Source organism: Macrotis lagotis, chromosome 1, assembly GCF_037893015.1.
Source record: "Macrotis lagotis isolate mMagLag1 chromosome 1, bilby.v1.9.chrom.fasta, whole genome shotgun sequence".
In the NCBI taxonomy this organism is placed as follows: domain Eukaryota; kingdom Metazoa; phylum Chordata; class Mammalia; order Peramelemorphia; family Peramelidae; genus Macrotis; species Macrotis lagotis.
The window spans coordinates 23,208,490-23,227,740 of record NC_133658.1 but is presented as its reverse complement, the minus strand read 5'-3'; the positions used below and the strand labels follow the sequence as shown (position 1 = coordinate 23,227,740).

The 19,251-nt window shown below is 36.1% G+C and overlaps 1 protein-coding gene across 7 annotated transcripts in view; it reads left to right on the top strand.

Annotated features, from left to right (window-relative positions):
- Nucleotides 1-19,251, top strand: part of ZNF638 (zinc finger protein 638) — a 146,688-nt gene that overhangs the window by 72,661 nt on the left and 54,776 nt on the right. For 4 of the 7 annotated variants that reach the window (XM_074195913.1, XM_074195911.1, XM_074195915.1 and 1 more), the window contains exons 1-5: nt 6,827-8,231; nt 11,925-11,986; nt 14,287-14,325; nt 17,332-17,633; nt 18,460-18,728. In XM_074195913.1, coding sequence (XP_074052014.1) covers nt 6,918-8,231; nt 11,925-11,986; nt 14,287-14,325; nt 17,332-17,633; nt 18,460-18,728 — 1,986 coding nt within the window. In that variant the 5' untranslated portion in view covers nt 6,827-6,917. Of the gene's footprint in view, nt 1-6,715; nt 8,232-11,924; nt 11,987-14,286; nt 14,326-17,331; nt 17,634-18,459; nt 18,729-19,251 lie in introns of those variants that run through there. The other 3 variants (XM_074195917.1, XM_074195916.1, XM_074195914.1) reach the window with 1 other exon arrangement.

The window sequence follows — 19,251 nt, the reverse complement described above, 5'->3', positions numbered from 1 at the left end:
AGAAGTCACTGGAAGCAATTGACTCTTAAGTATCTATTGTTTTTATATAACCCTTGATATCAGTGTGCATAAATCTTCATTCCCTTCCCTTTTCCTTTAAGCTTGAAGGGGCTCAAGGAAACCTCACTGTTCTGAAATGGAATTGGGACTTTCCTATGATAGCAGTTTGACAGTTTGGTTTGATTTAACCTGGAGAGTCTTAGCTGATTTCTTGGAAGTTTTCTGTCTTTTTGGACTCTCAAGACCTTTTTTACAGAGAACTCTTTTGAGTCTTAATATTAAGTCATTAACCATTTATTAGGTGCCTCCTGTATGTGAGGCACTTGGGAGACAAAGGCAAAAAAGAGGCACTCCCAGACTAATAGGAGAGACAACATTCACACATTCACACACAGGTACAAACAAACTATATAGCACAAATGGGAGATGATAAAGAAAAATTACCGATAAGGAAATGCCTCTGGACAAAGTAGAATTGTACCTAGAGGTTGAAGAAAGTCTAGGGATGGAAAGGAGAGACAATTCTAGGCAGAGGTGACAACCAGAAGATAGAGTGTTGAATTGAAGGAGCAGCCAGGAGACCAGTGTCACAGTATGGGTATTTGGGGGTGTGTACAGTATAAGAAGACTGGAAAGGTAGGGAGCAGGTTATGTAGAGTTGGAGTAGCAAACAAAGGATTTTCTTTAGGGAAGCACTAGATTATATTTTGGGGGCGGGGTGTGATATGGTCAGATTTGTGCTTCAGGAAGATCACTTTGAAACCTAAATGTGGGATGGACTAGATCGAGAGGGGCTTGAGGGAAAGAAATGAACTCAGGCTTTAACAATATTCTAGGTGTGGAGTGATGAGGGCCTGAACCAGGGTGTTGGCAGTGTCAGGCAAGAGGGGATGATTTTCTAAAGGTTAAATTTGACAGAACTTGGCAACAGATTGTATGTGAGGGAGGTAAAATGAGTAAAATATAAGATACAGCTTGGAAGTCTGGGCAACAGGGAGGGTGGTGATGCCCCCAATGGTAATAGAGATGTTAGGAAGGAGGAAGGTTTTTGGAGGGGAAAGGTCAAGATTTGAGTTTTGGACCTGTTAAAATATTTACAGGACATTCCATTTGAGATGTCCAGGAGGCACTTGGAATTAGGAACTTGGTTAAGAGAGAAGTTAGGGTTGGACAAATAAGATCAGAGAATGAACAGTATAGAGAGGATAATTGAATCCGTGGGTTCTAATGGGATCACCATGTGATTTTGTAAATTAGCAGATGTGACCTGGATGAAGATTCCACCTAGGAGATTGAGGAATGGTCAGATAGGTAGGAAAACCAGGAGAAAAAAATGTCCTGAAGCCTTAGAGAAAAGTGAATTGTGTCAGAAGAGGTGATCATGATCACTTCAGCAGCTGAAGAAAGATTAAAAAGGAGGATGAGGATTTAATAACCTTGAAGGCAAAGGAACAGAAGTGTATTTGTTATTGTGACTATTTGATGATTAGTGAATAGAAAGTCTGACTGAACTAAATAGATTTCCATAGGGGAGAGTATTGTGTAAGGACTAGGTTTTCAGAACATTTCTGCTAAAATATAGACAAAAGAAAGCATTTGTTAAAAAAAAAAAAAAAGCTTGTAAAAAGCATTTAGCCCTCAGCTCTCCAGAAAATTCCTGTGGTTTTGAGTCTCATTCTTGAATAATTTCCACAAAACTGCTCATTATCTGAAGTATGGAATATAAATGACAGAATTTACCTTGGTGATTGATTACCCAAGTTGTGTGATGTTGCATTCATAAAATATACAAGATGTCATCCTTCTGGAGTTCTTTGCTTTTTTCTAATTATTATAGATTTATATTATAGTTTGGAACACCCTCCCCTCTCCCTAGTTTTTTTTTTTAATAGAAACCAACTTTAAAAACATCATTTTTAAAAAACTGGCAGTGGCTTGCCTAAGGCCACACAGCTAGGTAATTATTAAGTGTCTTAGGTCGAATTTGAACTCAGGTACTCCTGACTCCAGGGCCAATGTTGTATCAGCCACATCACCTAGGTACCCCAATGGCTTATAATTTTAGGTGGTACGGCATAGAAATGTCAGACACGTGGCCCACATGCCATCTGCAGCCTGAACCAGATGAAAATGTAATTGGGAAATATTTGACAAAATGAATAAAATTACAAAAAAAAATTACATGTGAAAGTTCAGCCCAGCTTGCAGGAATTCTTATGTGCAGATTAGTGGCCTCTCTTTCTATTTGAGTTTGACACCATTGGTATGGCTGGTGGTTTTTATTAGACTTGAAGTCAGGTATGCCTCATACCCTTAATGGTTGTACAACTTGACAAGTCACATAACCTCTTCTAGCCTCAGTTGCCTCATTTGTGAAAGTAATAATAGCACTTTTATTAGGGTGGTTGTGAGAACCCAATGAGAGAAAACAAATTCCTGTCAAAATTGTCAAAAAACTATGTAAATGCTAAGTATCATTTCTGTTTGATTCATAGAAGCTATTGCTTTTTTTAAATTTTGTATTTCTTTTCAATAAGTAACTTCAACAAGGTGGATACAGATGTGTATTATTTAAAACAAACTGAATTAGCATTTAGGTTCTCTTATCAATTCTTCACTTAAATGAGTGAAGAAATAAAAACCAGACATAATATGAAATATACAAAGAGAAAACATGGTTATCACAATGTCTTGAAATACAGTAGTGCTTGCAAAATGCTTATTGGTTGATTGATAGTTGAACATAAAATAGTTGAAGAACCTGAGAGATGAGATTTTAACCTACTTGAGTGAATTTTGGAAATACAGAGCTAAGACCATATCAACACTATGTATAAAGACATGGAGATCAATGAAAACCATATGTCAAAGTTGTTTAAAGAAGGTTAACGTTTTGTCTCAGAGTTCGTCCTTTTACTTGTTACTCTGCTAAATTTGGGAGTTTGGGTTCCTCGTTTTGATGTGTGTTGTAATTCATTGGTTCTGATTATGGGTTGACAGAAGGCTAAAAAGGGATTCTCCATCCTGTCAACCCCCACTGAAATGCTGCATCAGCCTTTTCTGCTCTTTCTCAGGCTACAGATAATGCTTCTTTTGTCGTTTTGGTATACTTTTATATTAAGTGTGTTATCTGTTTGGATATCTAATCCCTCAAATAGATGGTGAAACTTTTATGAGGACAGGGATCATCTGTTATTTAAAACTTTATAATTTCCTTGTGTAGTTCTTTGCTCTGCACACTATAACTATTTAGCTTCATGTTTGGTTGGAGCTGAAGCTAATCCCTTCAGATTCCAAGACAATTGAAATCAAAGTTAGTTTCATAGTTGAAGTTGCCTTTTGTTTCACTTTGAACAGACTTTTATCTTAAAGTTTGATATTATTATATTATCTCTGGCAAAGGATATTTTTATGTTCCATCTTCAACACTTCTTGGTCCTGTGGTTCTGGGCAAGTTAATCAAGAGTGTTCTCAGGGATCTCAGTAAAATTAATACTAACAAACAGAGAAGATGTCACTTGGACTTGGTAGAGGAGGTTCTCTAGACCAATGATCACAGGTCCCTGTCCTATCCATACTTTGATGTTAATCATAAGAATTGTTATTGAACTGTGTCTGCTTCAGGAAAATGAAGCAAACTTATTTAAATTAGAGAAAAAAGATTTGCAAATCACCGTGCCCAAGAAAAATGAAAAAGGGGAACTTTTAGGGGAGATTCTAAATCCTTAAATTTCATTTTGTTTTGAGGCAGTACATTTCAACCAATTTGTAAGAGAATTCTTTTCACATATTCTGAAATAACTGAGATGAAACTTGGAAATTTTATTGTTCATTTGGTATTTAGGGCCATTACTTTGTAGCCTGAGAAGGGGAGCTTAGAGCTAAAGAAGGGTGTGTAAGCAAGAAAGGAAAAAGGATGAAAGAAAAGTAGTGGCTGGAGGTTGGTGTGAGAGGAGGCTGTCCAATTTAAAATCAATGGGAAAAGGTTTTCAAATGATCATTAAGTATACAAAATTCAAATAAAATACTATTGTTTGAATATAAACATATTTTCTAATTTGTGAAGATACTTGGTCAGTCATCGACTTTGTTTGCAATTGACCAAAAGAGAACCGCTCTCTAAATCTAGTTCCATAGAGAGAATCATAATAAAGACCATTTTTTCCTATCTGGAGACTAAAAGTAGATATTGAGCTCCAAGATTGTTGCTTTCATTTAAAAAAGCTTGTATTAAGCACTTGCACGTGGTCAGTCCTATTTTGGCTACAAACAGATGACCTGTGGCGAGCTGGACAGACAATTGAGAGTATATGGGAAGGGGCAGCAGGGTGGCACAATGGGTAACATACCAGCCTGCCATCCGGAGGACCTGAATACAAATGTGACCTCAGACACTTAAAACTTACTATTTGTATGACCTTGGGCAAGTCACTTAACCCCAATACTTTGCCAAAAACCCCAAAATTTAAAAAAAGACCCTACGGGAAGCCAAGATATAATGAAAAACTAAATAAATGCTTGTTTATCGACTAGGGTAGTTTCAGTCCAGTAGACTTCTTTTTAAGAAAATTCATGACCAGAGGTAGAAATATAGGAAAAAACTAATAGAAGATGTTCAAAGTATGGTTGTAACTAAGGACCTAAAACATAATATGCTGAAAAATTGTCATGGAGCAGAGCTTGGAAAGTGGAGGAAATCTCCACTGTTGTTCCTTGGAGAGACAGAGAATGTCAAGAGAACTGTATTAGGGCTTGGCATTTTCAGATCCACCATAGTTAGTCCCAGGATGAGGTTCCTGCTTCTCTTCTTAGAGAGGACAGAGGAAGGTCTTCAGAACCCTGTCATTTTGCTGATTATGTGGATTAAAATGACAAATCTCATTTCATTTCAAAGCTTACCTTCCAATAGGTGGTATGTAATTTCAGAGCTTCTCTGTACCCCAGAATCTCTTGGCTGCATGTTGAAGCTTTAGCCTTTAAAAAAAAAAAAGACAAGAATAACATACTGATTTGTGCTTGTTCTGTACAAGGTGACTAGAGCCAAAGGTTGGTAATAAACCAGTCTGGTTGCAGTCTAGGATTTGAGTAGGGATTAAATGAACAATCAGGTTTAAAGTAGTAGAGAGATTGTCAAGGGCTTTGAAATACCCCTTAAAGAATTTGGAGGTTTTGTCATATTTATTACCTAGCTGTGTGATCTTGGGCAAGTCAGTTAACTCCAGTGCCTTGCAAAGAAACCCCAAAATATAGAATTTGGACTTGAGTCTTATAGGTAGTGGCTGATGATTTGAAGGAATAATTATAGATTAGTTAATTGACTTACCAATCAATAGATTAGTTAGGTGACAATATTTAGATTAGATTGTAGAAGAATGGATTAACTAGTTTAATATTCTTCATTTATAGGATAACAAGCATAAAGATAGGGGAGGTATGGGTTAATGTGTAGTATGAGCTAAAAGATGGTAAATTGAGATCAGTAAAGTTATAGAAGAGGCCACATGAGGAGAAGACAAGCACAGATACTTCATTTGTTCTTGGCCATCCATGCTCTGTTGTCAAGCATAAGGAATAGTTTGCTAGAAGCTCTGAAGCCTAATAGCTTCTTGAGAGGGGAGGAGGGGCAGCAGTACCTTTCCAGTGGACACATTTTCAGGGAATGTTTGTAGCACTGCTAGTGTTGTTATGCACTTATTGATCATCTATGTCTTCTCTCTTTGGAGAATCTTCAAGAAGGTTGTGCTAACTTAGGAAAGGATAAAAAAAACCTTAGTATTTAAACCTAGAATTCATTGTCAATGCATAATTGATTATTATAGGTGCCCAAATAATTGTGTAATAATTTCTCCCATTAAGTTTAAATTGTCAAAAGAAAATCCTTGTTGTGATGCCACTTTACTAATGAACCTTTACTTGCTTCTATAAAGTATGGCTTGTCATACGTCTGTGTTACTGTTTGGGCATGCTATCTTACAATTGAAAATTTAAATTTTTTATTAGTTTATCATTAATTCAACTTTTGCCTATGTATTTTTTAAGCAATATAAAAAATTTATTTTATTTTTCAAAAAGAAATGATGGCAGTATCACAGATGAAACATAATGAAGGGTCTGAAACAGGGTAACCAATAGAAGTAAGGATATAAGAGATTGTGGGAGGAAATTCTAAAGGTTTTACTAACTGGTTGATATGGGAGGAGAGGAAGGAGGCCTTAAAAATTTTGAGTTTTGAGTTTGATTAAATGATTAGTGCCTCATAGAGAAATGTATTCAGGAGGATAAGATAATCAATTGTGTTGGAGTTTTGTTGTTGTTGTGTTTTTTTTTTTTTGATATGTTCAATTTGGAATATTGCCTATCTATTTTTGTAACATTACAGTAACCTGAAATAAACCCCAAAATCATTTTTTGGGGGAAAAAAACTAAACAGTTTTTGGAAGTCATTGCCCAGCACCTCGGACAGCTCTTGTTACTCCTGGAGAAGATAGGAGAATGTCCAATTACCGCTGTGTCAGAGTATTTCTGTTTTTAAGAACAAGAAAGAAAATACACTGGGATTATTGTGATTTTTAAATTTTCCTGAAGCTTCTAAAAGCATTTGAAATTTAGCTTGATTTCATGATTTAAAATTTCATAATGTTTTTCACTGGCTATAGAATCCACTTCATAAATAGTTTGAGTTAAAATGATCTAATATTTGTGTTTTAACTTTCAGCTTTGTGTTATTCTTGGAAAATTTCGCACCACTTGTGAATTCCTTGAACCTGGGCATTGCAAACCCACTTCTGTTGGGCCCATCTCCTTTGCAGTTTGCTCAGATTAAGACACAGTTGGCTCTACAACAGCTGAATGCAGTTGCTTCACATGGTTCAGCATCACCTTATTCTTTATTAAATCAGTCATTCTTGAAAATAGCCATGTCGAGACCCAGGTTTAATCCTCGAGGACACTTTCCAGGTCAAAGGCCACAAGCACCCAACCCTTCTGGGATGAAGCCTCATGGAGGATATATGAGAACTGAAACAATGGGTATCCCAAGATTGCATCCATCAGGAAGACCCCATGGAATTGCACAAAGATTTGGGGGCCATGAGTCTTACCAGAGCATGGGCCCCCATAGGACAAATGTTCAAATGATGCAGCACCGGACTGACCCAAGATTGGCCAAAGAAAAAATGGATTTTCATGAAGCCCAACAAAAGAAGGGAAAGCCTCATGTTGGTCAGTGGGATGATAGTCCTCGTCCATCTGGAACAACAGGGCTGAAACGTGGTTCTGCAACACACATTACAGACCAGAGTCCGAAAGTACATAGTCGATACACAAAGGAAAGTGCATCAAGTATTTTAGCAAGTTTTGGATTATCCAATGAAGACCTTGAGGAACTCAGTCGATATCCAGATGAACAGCTAACCCCAGAAAACATGCCATTAATACTGAGGGATATAAGAATGCGTAAAATGGGGCGCTGGTTACCTAATTTACCTTCTCAGAGAAGTGGTAAAGAAACCCTTGGTGGTGAGACAGTTTCAAGTAATGTGATTGATTATGGACATGCCAGTAAATATGGTTACACGGAAGACCCATTGGAAGTACGAATTTATGACCCTGAAGAACCAACAGAAGAAAATAAGGGTGAATTTCAGTCCCAGCAGAATATTTCTGCTCCAAATGTGATATGTAATACCATGTTTCCAGTTGAAGATTTGATCAGACAGATGGGTTTCCAGAGTGAATCCTCCAGTAATCAGTCATTTTTCCCAGTTGATAGTGCAAACAAGATGTCAAATTTAAACATGACAGGACAGTCAGTCCTTGAACCAGTGAACTCTGTGAGCCAATCTATTAGTCAAGCAATGAGCCAGTCCCTGATTTCTTCAATGAGCCAATCTCTGATTCCACCTCCTATGAGCCAGCAGACCTTTTCAGCTGACTTAATTACACCTGTAAGCCAACAGGAGAGGATTTCGCATGAACCTGTGATTAATTCATCTAACATGCATATTGGGTCTGGAGGTGGGAAAAAAAATTACTCATCAGAACCTGATGCTCCTATTCAGTCTCCATTTGGAATTGTAAAAGCATCTTGGCTGCCCAAGTTTTCACAGGCAGGTGCCCAGAAGATGAAGAGGCTCCCAACTCCTTCTATGATGAATGATTATTATGCTGCATCTCCAAGAATATTTCCGCATATGTGTTCTCTATGTAACGTAGAGTGTAGTCATTTGAAGGTGAGTGGTTTCTAAAGATCACTGTATAATTCTCAGCGCCTGAGTAAATTATATTCTACATTCTGATGTGTTCTGGTATTTATTGGGAATTAAGAAACTGATAGGCAATTATGTCTGATCTTTATGTAAAGGATAAATTTTTGAATGACATCACAAATTATCTAAGTAAGATTATAGCATTTCTCTGCTTGAATTCAGAACTTAACAGTCCGAATCATGTAAAAAGTTGATATGTTGCATTTATCTTTGGTACTTCCTTTGGAGTTCCTCAGCAGCCTTGCACATACCTAGGGCCTGGGACATTTAATGTTGATTTAAGTGTCTTTCTGATTGGGGAACATGGGCCAGATAACTTTTAATACTTAAAAGTGAGGAAAAATGGAAGACTCTAAACAAGTTTTCTAAGATGACAAAATTTATGTCAGAACTAAGATAAGCATTATTTATGTCCCTTAACACTCATTGGGTATATTGCCTTTTTAACACACACACACACATATATATATGTGTGTGTGTGTGTGTATTTTTGTGTGTTTTTATATATATGTATATGAAATATATACATGCATGCATATATATATTTTTCAATTGATTTATTTTAGGTTATTTAGTTCAGCTTTGTATCATAGACTCTTGGAAGTCTGGTGAAATCACCGGACTGCTCAGAATATTTTTGGATTCATAAAGTACATAAAAATGCAAAGGAAAATAATACTGAAAATACAGTTATAAAAATATTGAAAACAACTTCACAAGTTCCACACTAAGAACTTCTGGTTTAGATTTTCCTCTGGAAAATTCAGCAAATTTGGGATATTATTGCCTCTTGATGAATGGAATTAATAATTTTCTAAGGCTATATGTCTAGCATCTATTTTTAGATTGTAATAGGATGACGAAATATGGAAAAAAATGTGGATTTATCAAAATTAGGTCCATTGGGTAAGTATAGCTGGTCACATAGGAATATTTTATAGGTTTTGAAGAGTGTCTGGAAAAAGTAGAATCTTTTTTTTAATATAGTAAATAAACTTTAAATATGTTCAGGATGAATTTCTTTTGTAGTTTGTTTACTCATTTGCTTTTGTAAACTATTATCTGCTAAATACCTTTGTAATTTGTAGTCTAAATCTTTGGGCTCAAAATAGAAGGGGGAAAAATCCTTCCTACAGGAACAGGTTTTTGTTAAAGACCCTTCTTGCTTTGTACCTTAACCATTGTTTTTAAAGCCTGTGGATTTTTGCCCATATCTGGGCTATGAGTCTCCCTGTGGTCTTATTCTCATTTAGTCTAAATCCTTATCTTCTCTTCGCTTAACCACATTCTTTTATTTACTAAGGATCAGCCTCTGAAGCTCATTTCTGGAGCTGGAGACGTTGACCCAAGATAATTTTACTGTAGGTGTCTTTGGGTTGTCAACATATTAGTTTTAGGCCCTTTAGAAACAGGGTCTCTGTTTGGGGGAGGGAATCAAATGATCTTTTATCTTCTGTCCTGGAGAAGACTAGAGGATTGTTACAATAGAGATTATGAGGTGAAAATAAGAGTATGTGAGGGAACTTATGCCAGATTCTCTCATACATAAAATGTGTATTTGGGCTTGATTTTTGTATGTACACATAGATTTCATTTCTGATTTCGGAGAATTTTTAATATATAGTTCAAGGAGGTAGATTTCAGCTTGTTATAAAAAAAGGTCTCCTATCAGAGGTATTTCTCCAAATTAGAAATGGTAGCTTTGAAATCTAGTTTCTCAGTCATTGAGAGTGTTTAAACAGAGTCTGGTCAGGCATGTTGTAGAACATTCTGCTTGGGTGGAAGAATTGAATTAGATGACCTTTAAGGTCTCTTCCAGTTTTGTGTTTACTTTCTATTTAAAGATGGAACTTTATTTTCCCTCTCATGTTTCTTTGGCATTAAATTTGTCTTCATGCAGGATTACAAAATTGTCTCTACTTCTAATCTTGACTATTGTAAAATTTTCATTATGGCAGAATGTTTAAACACTTGTATGGATCAGGAAAAAAATAAAATTTTTAAGTAGCATCAGGGGCTTGTACATAAATGTGAGTATATGTGTATACTATAAATTGTATTTCTAGGAAAGGCTAGAAAAATATGACTTTGATAACATTATGGAATGTTAAAAAAGCTGTACTGTGTTAGACCAGTAAGTAGATAACACGTAGACTGCTTGATTTGGAGCCAATTCAGATCCTGTCTCTACCCTTGGCTATACCTCTTTGGGCAAGTCCTTTAACTGTTCGGGACTTGCCTGTGCTCATCTGTAAAATGGGATTGGAGCAGATGACCTCTTGGTTCCCTTCAAGCTATAATTGATGACCTTACGATGTTTAAACATTGTTAGTGGTAAAGTGATTCCCTTTAGGGAGGTAGTAAAGAGAAGATGAAATCCTTAGACTTTATAAACAATACTCTCTTGAGTCTTCTTACATCCTATGACCTCAAGATAGGTAAAAGAAAATTTCTTTTTATCTCTTAAGAGGTAAAAATTGCCTTCTATACATTTTGATAATCTGGATGCCATTTTTGGAAATTTCTTACCCAAAAAGACAAGTGGAAGCACTGTCATCCTGTAGGTACTGCTACTGTTGCCTTCTTTTGACTAGTTATTTGTTGGCAGTTTGTCAGAATTTCCCATTATTAGTTTCCAGTCAGTATTTCCTGGGGAGGTCTTAAAAAGGCAGGCTGGTTATATACACCTAAACGACTGTTTGTGCAGAGGCAGCTATATGAAATAGCTTTGCCTTTTCTGCTCTCAGACAAATTCTGCAGTAGGAGCAGTTTGATGGCTTTACCTATGTATCCTCAGCTATAATGGTAGCAGTAAAGTAGTATATGAAACAAGGGAATTGTGTGCACTCTTTTGGGGCCTTACTATATGAGATAGTTTTCTGGTTCATGTTAGAAAAACAAAACAACTTTAAACTGTTTTGTTTTCAGGTGGTTCACTTTAAGGATTGTATTGGGTTTTTTGTGTGCTTCAGGAGCTAATTGGGGTACATTTGTTCTTTGAGGGCACAATTCTTTCTATTGTTATTTCTTCAATGACCTTTAATTTAATAATGCCCAATATTTAATTCTTTTACTATATATTCATAATTTGATATAACTTTAAAATGAAAGCAAGCTTTTAAAACTTGAATTGTATTTTTAGAACATGAAACTATAACCTTGTGTGGTAGATCATAAATGATAAGATTTTGATAGTTTGGGGTTTTTACTACAGACCGTTTAAGTACATGTATTTGGAGGCCACATGTCACAATGACCATTTTCTTTAAAACCTAGGTGGTCAATGGCATTTTTCTTTTGGTAAAAATGAACAAAACACTTATCCTTTAGGCTTTCATTTAAAAAAAATTTAGTGAACTCTTTCTGAGACATGAACAGCTTAGACTTGAAGTCTTGCCTATGAAATAAGGTCAATAAAATGTTTGTTTTAGTTTACATTTATTGAATTTATTTGGGACTTTTATTTTCTTGTCTTTCTCAAGTTTATTGAATATAAATTTTAATAGTTAACTGCGTTTTAGTTTTGGAGATCAGATTAGTTACTATAATAACTTTAGAAAATTGAAAAAATTAACAGCTCTGACCCTAAGAATAATTATGGTGGGTATGATCTGGTATGACATTCTAACTTCAGCATTTTTCTCCCTTTTCTAATAGAATTGGATTCAGCATCAGAATACACCTGCCCACATAGAGAGCTGCCGGCAGTTACGTCAACAGTAAGGAAACTTATTTTTTCTTGATTAGATAAGACATTTAGAATGTGTTGGTAACTTTCAGATGGAAACCTGGAAAATAATAATAAAGCATTTTCATTGAGTTTTTTGTTAATATTATAGACATATACAGTATTTGGACTTTTTAATGATAAGACTTTTGTCTAGTAACTTTTGCCTTATTTGCCACTATTCTCTGGGCTGGGCACAGTATCTTTTTTTTTAAGGTAAATCTTTTTTGTTCCTCTTGGAAAGGCCTACTTTGGAACTAAAGAGTTCCTTTTTAACTTTTCTTTACATGTTTTAGGATTCATTCATTCATTAGTCAGATATCAAACATCCTTGATGTGTAAGGGTTGGGTACTGGGGAAATAAAGATAAAAATGAAAATTCTCACTGATTGCCCTCTAGGATCTTCCTTTGGGGGGGGGGGGAGGTTATCATTTACATAGTTAGGAGGTAATTTGAGGAGGCAGGGTGTTGGGATAGAATTGATGACAGGGCTTGTCATATCAGGAAAAAAGGTACCTTCCATCATTGTGAACTAGGAAAATTATATACTGCTGCTACTTCTCTATTCTCCCAATTCATGAGATTTGGTACTTTTCTACTGAATTTTTCAAGCGTAGCCTTACCCTACTAGTAGGACTAGAAAGCAACAAAAACAATATTTTTCTTATTTCTTACATCTCAGGGATCTTCTTAAACCTCAAGGAGAGGGAGAGAGGGCGAGTGTTGGCCTGGAGGAAAGTCTCTTTCCACGTTCTGCCATGTATCTTGGTAGACTCATTGTATTTGACTTTCAGGCTCCATTCTAGCCAACAAAGCATTGGATAATTGGGGAGGCTGTTTTGTTATCTGATACTTTCCAGAGAACTGCTAAGAGTGTGTGGTGAACTTTTTAAATTGTACCATAAAAGGAAAATATTCTTTGTTGGTATGGATTCTCAGTGCTATAGCTGGTGACTTCTTGCATAGGCCCACAGTTCCTCATTAGGTATCCTAATTTCCTTCTGAGTCTGAGAGAGGTTAAGTTCTTTTCCAAGGTTGCACGAGTTCACCATTCATTATTTTTTTGACTGGGGTTGGGGGGGGTGGAGATACTGTTTTTGCAAGGCAGTGGGATTAAGTGATCTGTCCAAGGTAACACAGGTAGTTATTAAGTGTCTGAGTGTTTTAACTCAGGTCTTTCTGACTCCAGGACTGATGCTCTTTTCATTATTGAAAGTTGCTATTGCTGCAACCACATCATGTGCTGAGGTTTGGGCCTCATATGGAAAAACCTAACCACATTAATTTCATGTTTCAAACAGTGATTCTGAATTCAGCTTGAAAACTGGAGGGTGGTTCTATTTTATGTGCAGACTGTTTAAGAGACTAGAATCTTTGCCTGACTGATGAGGATGGTTGTTTTTATAATGCTACAGTTTTCCCTCAAGTCATGAGAGTTAAAGGAAATCCCACCAGACTATTTTATCTAAAATTATACTGCATCTTTTGTAAATTAGACTTAAAAAGGAAGTTGAATGACCCTTGTTAGTTAATTAACTTCATGGATCTTTGCACTCTACTAGCTAAAGTTGCAGTGTTGCCTAAAGAATTTTGAGACTATCAGAAAATAAACTTAATCAGTTATCATTCAGGTAGCACCAGTATATTCTTCAGACAATATTAAATGCTAGGGATATAAAACAAAAATAATCCTACTCTCAAAAAACTTAGATTCTAATGGGAAAAGACAGTATAAATAAACATGTTCCAGTTCGAGTTGATGGCACTTGAAGTCTTTTAAAGAATCTAATTTTATGAAAAGTGTTTAAACAATTAAGTAATTGTTTTTTCTAAAAGAAAAAATAACATTTTAAGTTACATGCTAAGTTTTAGTGTATGGTAATTTTTTTTTGATTGTCAAATTTACCTATGCCCTATTACTAAATAGTCTATTCCTGTCCGAAATTTTGCAAAACACTTTGATACGTGGACTTACTGTTGACTTAATAAAATTCTTATCGTTTAGTTAGAGATTTCTGCAGTAAGAACATTTTTACTTTGAAAAATTGAATTATAACCTGTTACTTAGTCTTTGTGTCTAAAAGAACATCTGTATTAGATTAAGAGCAGCATATTAAGTCATAAGTTACCTATTTTTAAAAAGTGGAAATTTCTCTTGTATACTTGGCATGTTTTGAAATAACCTGTGTTTTTTATTGAAGCTAAAAAAGACGTTGTGCTTCTATAGCATTTGATTTTAAATTACCATTTGACAATCTAGTTGTGTTCATTAATGTTTCTTCTCCAAATAGATATCCTGATTGGAATCCTGAGATCCTGTCTTCTAGGAGGTAATGATTTGTGCTAAATTGTTGTTGTTCAGTCCTGTTCAACTTTTTATGCTCCTATGGGCCACAGCATGTCAGGCCCTTCTATTCTTCACTGTCTCCTAAGGACTGTCCAAGCTCAGGACATTGTTGGAAATTTCTTACCTATTCTTATTCATCACTTCCGTATCACTATATTTATATCCATCTTATTCTTTTTCATTTCTCTTTTTGCCTCTAATCTTTCCCAATATCAGAATCTTTTACAATGAGTCCTGTCTTCTCATTATGTGGACAAATTATTAAAGTTTCAGTATTTGCCCTTCTAATAAAAAATCTGAATTAACTTATTTAAATATTGATTGATTTGATCTCATCATCCATGGTGCGTTTAAAAGTCTTTTCCAGCATAACAGTTTGAAAAGCATTGATTTATAGTGCTCAACTTATTTATAGTTCAATTCTCACAGCTATACATTTCTATTGGAAAAATCCTAGCTTTAACTCTACAGACCTTTGTCAACAAGTCATTGTCTCTGCTTCCTTCCAAGAAGCTAGAGTCTTTTACATTTTCATGACTGCAGTGTTCCATCTTCACTGCTACTTTAGTAAGTTGTCTTCAAATAGGTTGAGCTAGTAATCAGCAAAAAAGTACCTTTTGCAAAAATATCCATTTTTGTATTTGTTGCCGGAGGTTCTGTATCAAGATGATTGTTTGTTGAACATGTTATTTGAGATTTCATTGACCATTCTGAAACACGGAGATCCAATGTTGTGATGCACTCCTCCCTCTACTCACTACAGAATGGGGTCATGTCAGAGGGAGGTATTATTTAGGTCGCAAGATTGTTATGTATGCAATTTCAGGAACAGTTACTTTAATTCAAGGATAACTTTCACTGTGGGACTCTGTATTCAACCAAGTTTAGTGACTTCCTTTGCCTCTAAAATAAAAAGGCTTGTTAGCTTTTTAAAATTTTATACAACTTGGCCCTGATCTACCTTTCCAGCTTCAGTGGACAGGCTTTCCCCTTCCTTGACTCACACTGTTGACCTCTAACCTTCTTGCCTTCACTCCCTCACCTCCATCTCTTGACTGCCTTTCTTCTGGGACCAGTTGCACTCCTGCATCCATTCCATCCTTGCTCTGACTGCTAGAATCCTTGTTCCTGAAGATAGAGCTCAAATGAAGCCTTTCCTGATTCCTCTGGCTGCTGGTGCCCAACTTCCCAAACTACTTTTCGTGTGTTTGTATACTGTGGGTTAATAGGTACTTGTAGCCTTTCCCCATTAGGGATTGTCCCAGTCCTTGTTCCTAGATTTCCAGTGCTTTCACAGTCAGGATTTAATAAATCTACCTGGTTGATTGAATCCAAGCCAGTGTCTTGATCAAAATTCTGATCTAGTGCATCCTCCCAAGTGGACTTCCAACTTCTGTTTGAATCCTTCCATGGTAAAGGAATCCACTGCCTCTCCAGAGCAGCCTATTCCCTTTGTGGAGTTCCATTAACAAAAATTGAGCTGAAATCTGCTTTTATGTTATTGTTCCTAGTTCTCTACCCATTTGAGTTAACCAGAACAAACTGCCTTTCCTCTTAACCCTTTTCTGACTGCTCTTGTCCTCTGTCACTGTGAGATCTGACTCCTTCCAAATGACTACACTACCAGGTCTCCTTCCAGTACTGCAGTGCAACATTAATCTCAAAGGAGGAGAGTTTGTAGTGAAAGTGGTTAGAGGTGTCTCTTCTTTAGGCTTTCATGGTAGTACATTTCTCCTCATTCTCCTTCTCTGGCTCTTCTTTCAGGTCATACCCACTAACTAGGTGCTTTACTAAGAGTGGGTGTTTTAAAAATGAAGACTTCTTTTTTCCTCTTTTTACTCCCTTGGTGATCTGATCATCTCATTTATAGTCAATGGAATGAATATATATATATATATATATATATATATATATATATATATATATATTTTAGTTTTTGCAAGGCAATGGGGTTAAGTGACTTGCCAAAGGTCACTCAGCTAGGTAATTGTTAAGTGTCTGAGTCTGGATTTGAACTCAGGTCCTCCTGACTCCAGGACTGGTACTCTGTCCACCGTACCACCTAACTGCCCCCCCCATATATACATTTTGACCAGATATCTTGTACTCTGCTTAAATTCAGCATGTACAGTTGGCCTCATTATTTTTCCTCATACACACACCTTCTCCTCTTCCATATTTCTCTGTAATTGTAAAGGATACAACCATTGTAATCCCAGCATCAATTATACTCAACTGTCCAGTTTGCTGATAATCTTGTCAACTCTGCTTTTACAATATTTCTTACATATCCCCTTTTCTCTAATCATAAAGCTGCCACTTTCCTTGCAAGACTTCATTACAGGCTTTATTTGTTTTATATTATTCATACAATCATAGAAGCACATATTTTCTTCCAAAGAAAATAAACCACTTGGGTAGAAAATACTTAATATTTTGTTTTTGTATCCCTTGAACCCAGTCACATATAGTATATCCTTAATAAATACTAATTAATGAATTGATTTTCCTTAAGAGGCTTTATAGATAGTATAAAAACATCAATGGGGTCTTTGATATCTTTTTCCTTAAGTTGCTTTCTAAAATTTAAAATATAAAATCCTTTTCTCCTTCCCTTGACCATAATGAATTTGATACCACTGCTCTACAGTGCGTCTCAGGATATACATAGCATTGATTTTATGTATTCAAATAAAGTTTCAAAATTCCTTTTACGGTGGTTTAAAAACCCCAAATGATTCTGTACTTGTGACTGTTAGAAAAACATTTGTTGGAAGAACCAATTCTTTACCAAATATGTGTTCAACTACATCTCATTATATAAATGATTTTTTTCCTTTCTGAAAAATTAAAAAGCTGTTGGAGTTTGGTATATGCATGCGTACTCTTTTAAAAAGTTATTCTAAAATTTTAAAATTAGCTTAATTCTGAATAAAGTGAAATTAAGGAGGGATTTGCTTAAATATGGTGTATTGATTTTGTTTCACAGAGATGAGGGCAATCGAAAAGAAAATCAGACTCCAAGGAGACGAACTCACTCATCTAGTGCCAGTCCCCGGCGATCTAGGGGGCCAAGCTTTGGTCACAAGTTACGACGATCTCGATCTAGAAGCCCTGGTCGTTATATGCAAACTAGACCAAGAAGTCGAAGTCCAAGATGTTCACATCGCTTCAGTCCCAGACACCGGTCTCGGTCACCGCATCGGTCTAGAAATCCCCTCAGGGGCAGTCCTAAGCCCCCAAGATCTGCTAGCTCTGAGTGGACATCAAGGAGACGACCAAGGTCACCAGGTACAATGTTGACTACTTTGTTGATGATAAAAATCAGGTTATCTTAATTCTTCTTTCTTAGCTTAATTGAGACTTTTTTTTTAAATTAAAAAGCAACTTGCCATAGTAGCACAGCTCCCTAGTTTATTCTGCTGAGCAATAATGGAGGGTGGAAGAGCATAACTACTCAGAATCTGTTCTTTAAATGTCCAAAGATTAAAGATATTTTGGATCATTTTTTTAAAATTTATTTTGCTAAGATGAGAAGCTTTGTAAAAATTTAAAAATTTAAGTCTTGACCTCATTGTGTTCTTCTGCTTGTTTTAAATCATGAAGCAAAATTCAGTTTTATTGCAAGTTCAGATATTCACATTTATTTATCTACTAGAAAGGCAAATGGCTTTCAATTAGAATTAATGATTTTTGTTTATAGCAGGGCACTACATCTGTTAATTTTAATTTTAATTTTTTGCAAGGAAGTGGGCTTAAGTGAGTTACCCAAGATCACACAGCTAGGTAATTATTAAGTATCTGAGGCTGGATTTGAATTCAGGTACTCCTGACTCCAGGGCCGGTGCTCTATTTACTGTAGATTTTAATTTTCTATAAATATTTTTCAGAAGTGAAGATGACTTTTAAATGTTTTGTAAGGATTTTAAGTACATTAGAATTGACCTAATATTAAGACCTGGGCAAGAGAACCTGAAAGGTGATGGCCACATGTCAGTCACATGCCCTATTTGGGCACAAAGTAGTGAAGGGATTGTTATTCACTGGTTTTTATGATGGTTGAATCACTGACATCTCTTAAGTCTTTAAGACTCAGGTTGTTCTCTTTTCTGCCCAGATAAAAGAAGCTCCTTGGAAGCTGTAGTCCAGAGTCTGGGACATGGTTTTCCTACAGACTTCAATAAGCAGAAGCACTTTGAAGCAGGTGGAAAGGGAAGATCCTCTACCCAGAAGCCTCTCAGCAGTGGTTCAAAACCCCCCTGTAAGACTGTAGGGTCAGCAAAGAATGAACCCTCTTCAGCTAGTCACTCTGTTCGTCACAAAGCCAAGAATCCTGAAGATGCCAGCTCCTCACAGATGCTGGAGGAAAGTGGTCCTCAAAGAAAGGTTCGTGACTCTCAACACACAGTGAAAAACTTGTTTTCCTGGTGAGCAGATTCACACTTGGAAGAATCAAAACCTACAAAGATGAGTTAGAGGAGAAATAATTAACCATTTAACCAGAAATTTCTTTTGCTGGTGGTGGCATAGAAGTGATTATTGGATCATAGAGGTCTGGATCGGGAAGGGACCTCAAATGTCTTAGGGTTTTCTGTAAACTGCATATAGTGTAGGGAATGAGTGGAATATGCCTTAGGGGACTTCAAGAGAGAACAGCTGACTTGTAGTAGGGACTGTTGATATTAATCAGGAAAGATTCTAAGGATTTATGGGATTTAAAGGCTTAGTAAAAATTATTATCCACTGTCTCTTATAATTAGGACTTTTTTTGTTTTATTTTGTTTGTTTTCAAGAGGAAGGCAAGAAAAAATATAAAACTAATCAGCAAATTTGAGTCCCACATCTTAGGGCAGTATTCCACAACTATCTCTTCTTTGGAAACAAGCTTAGTCATGATAGTTTTAGAGTA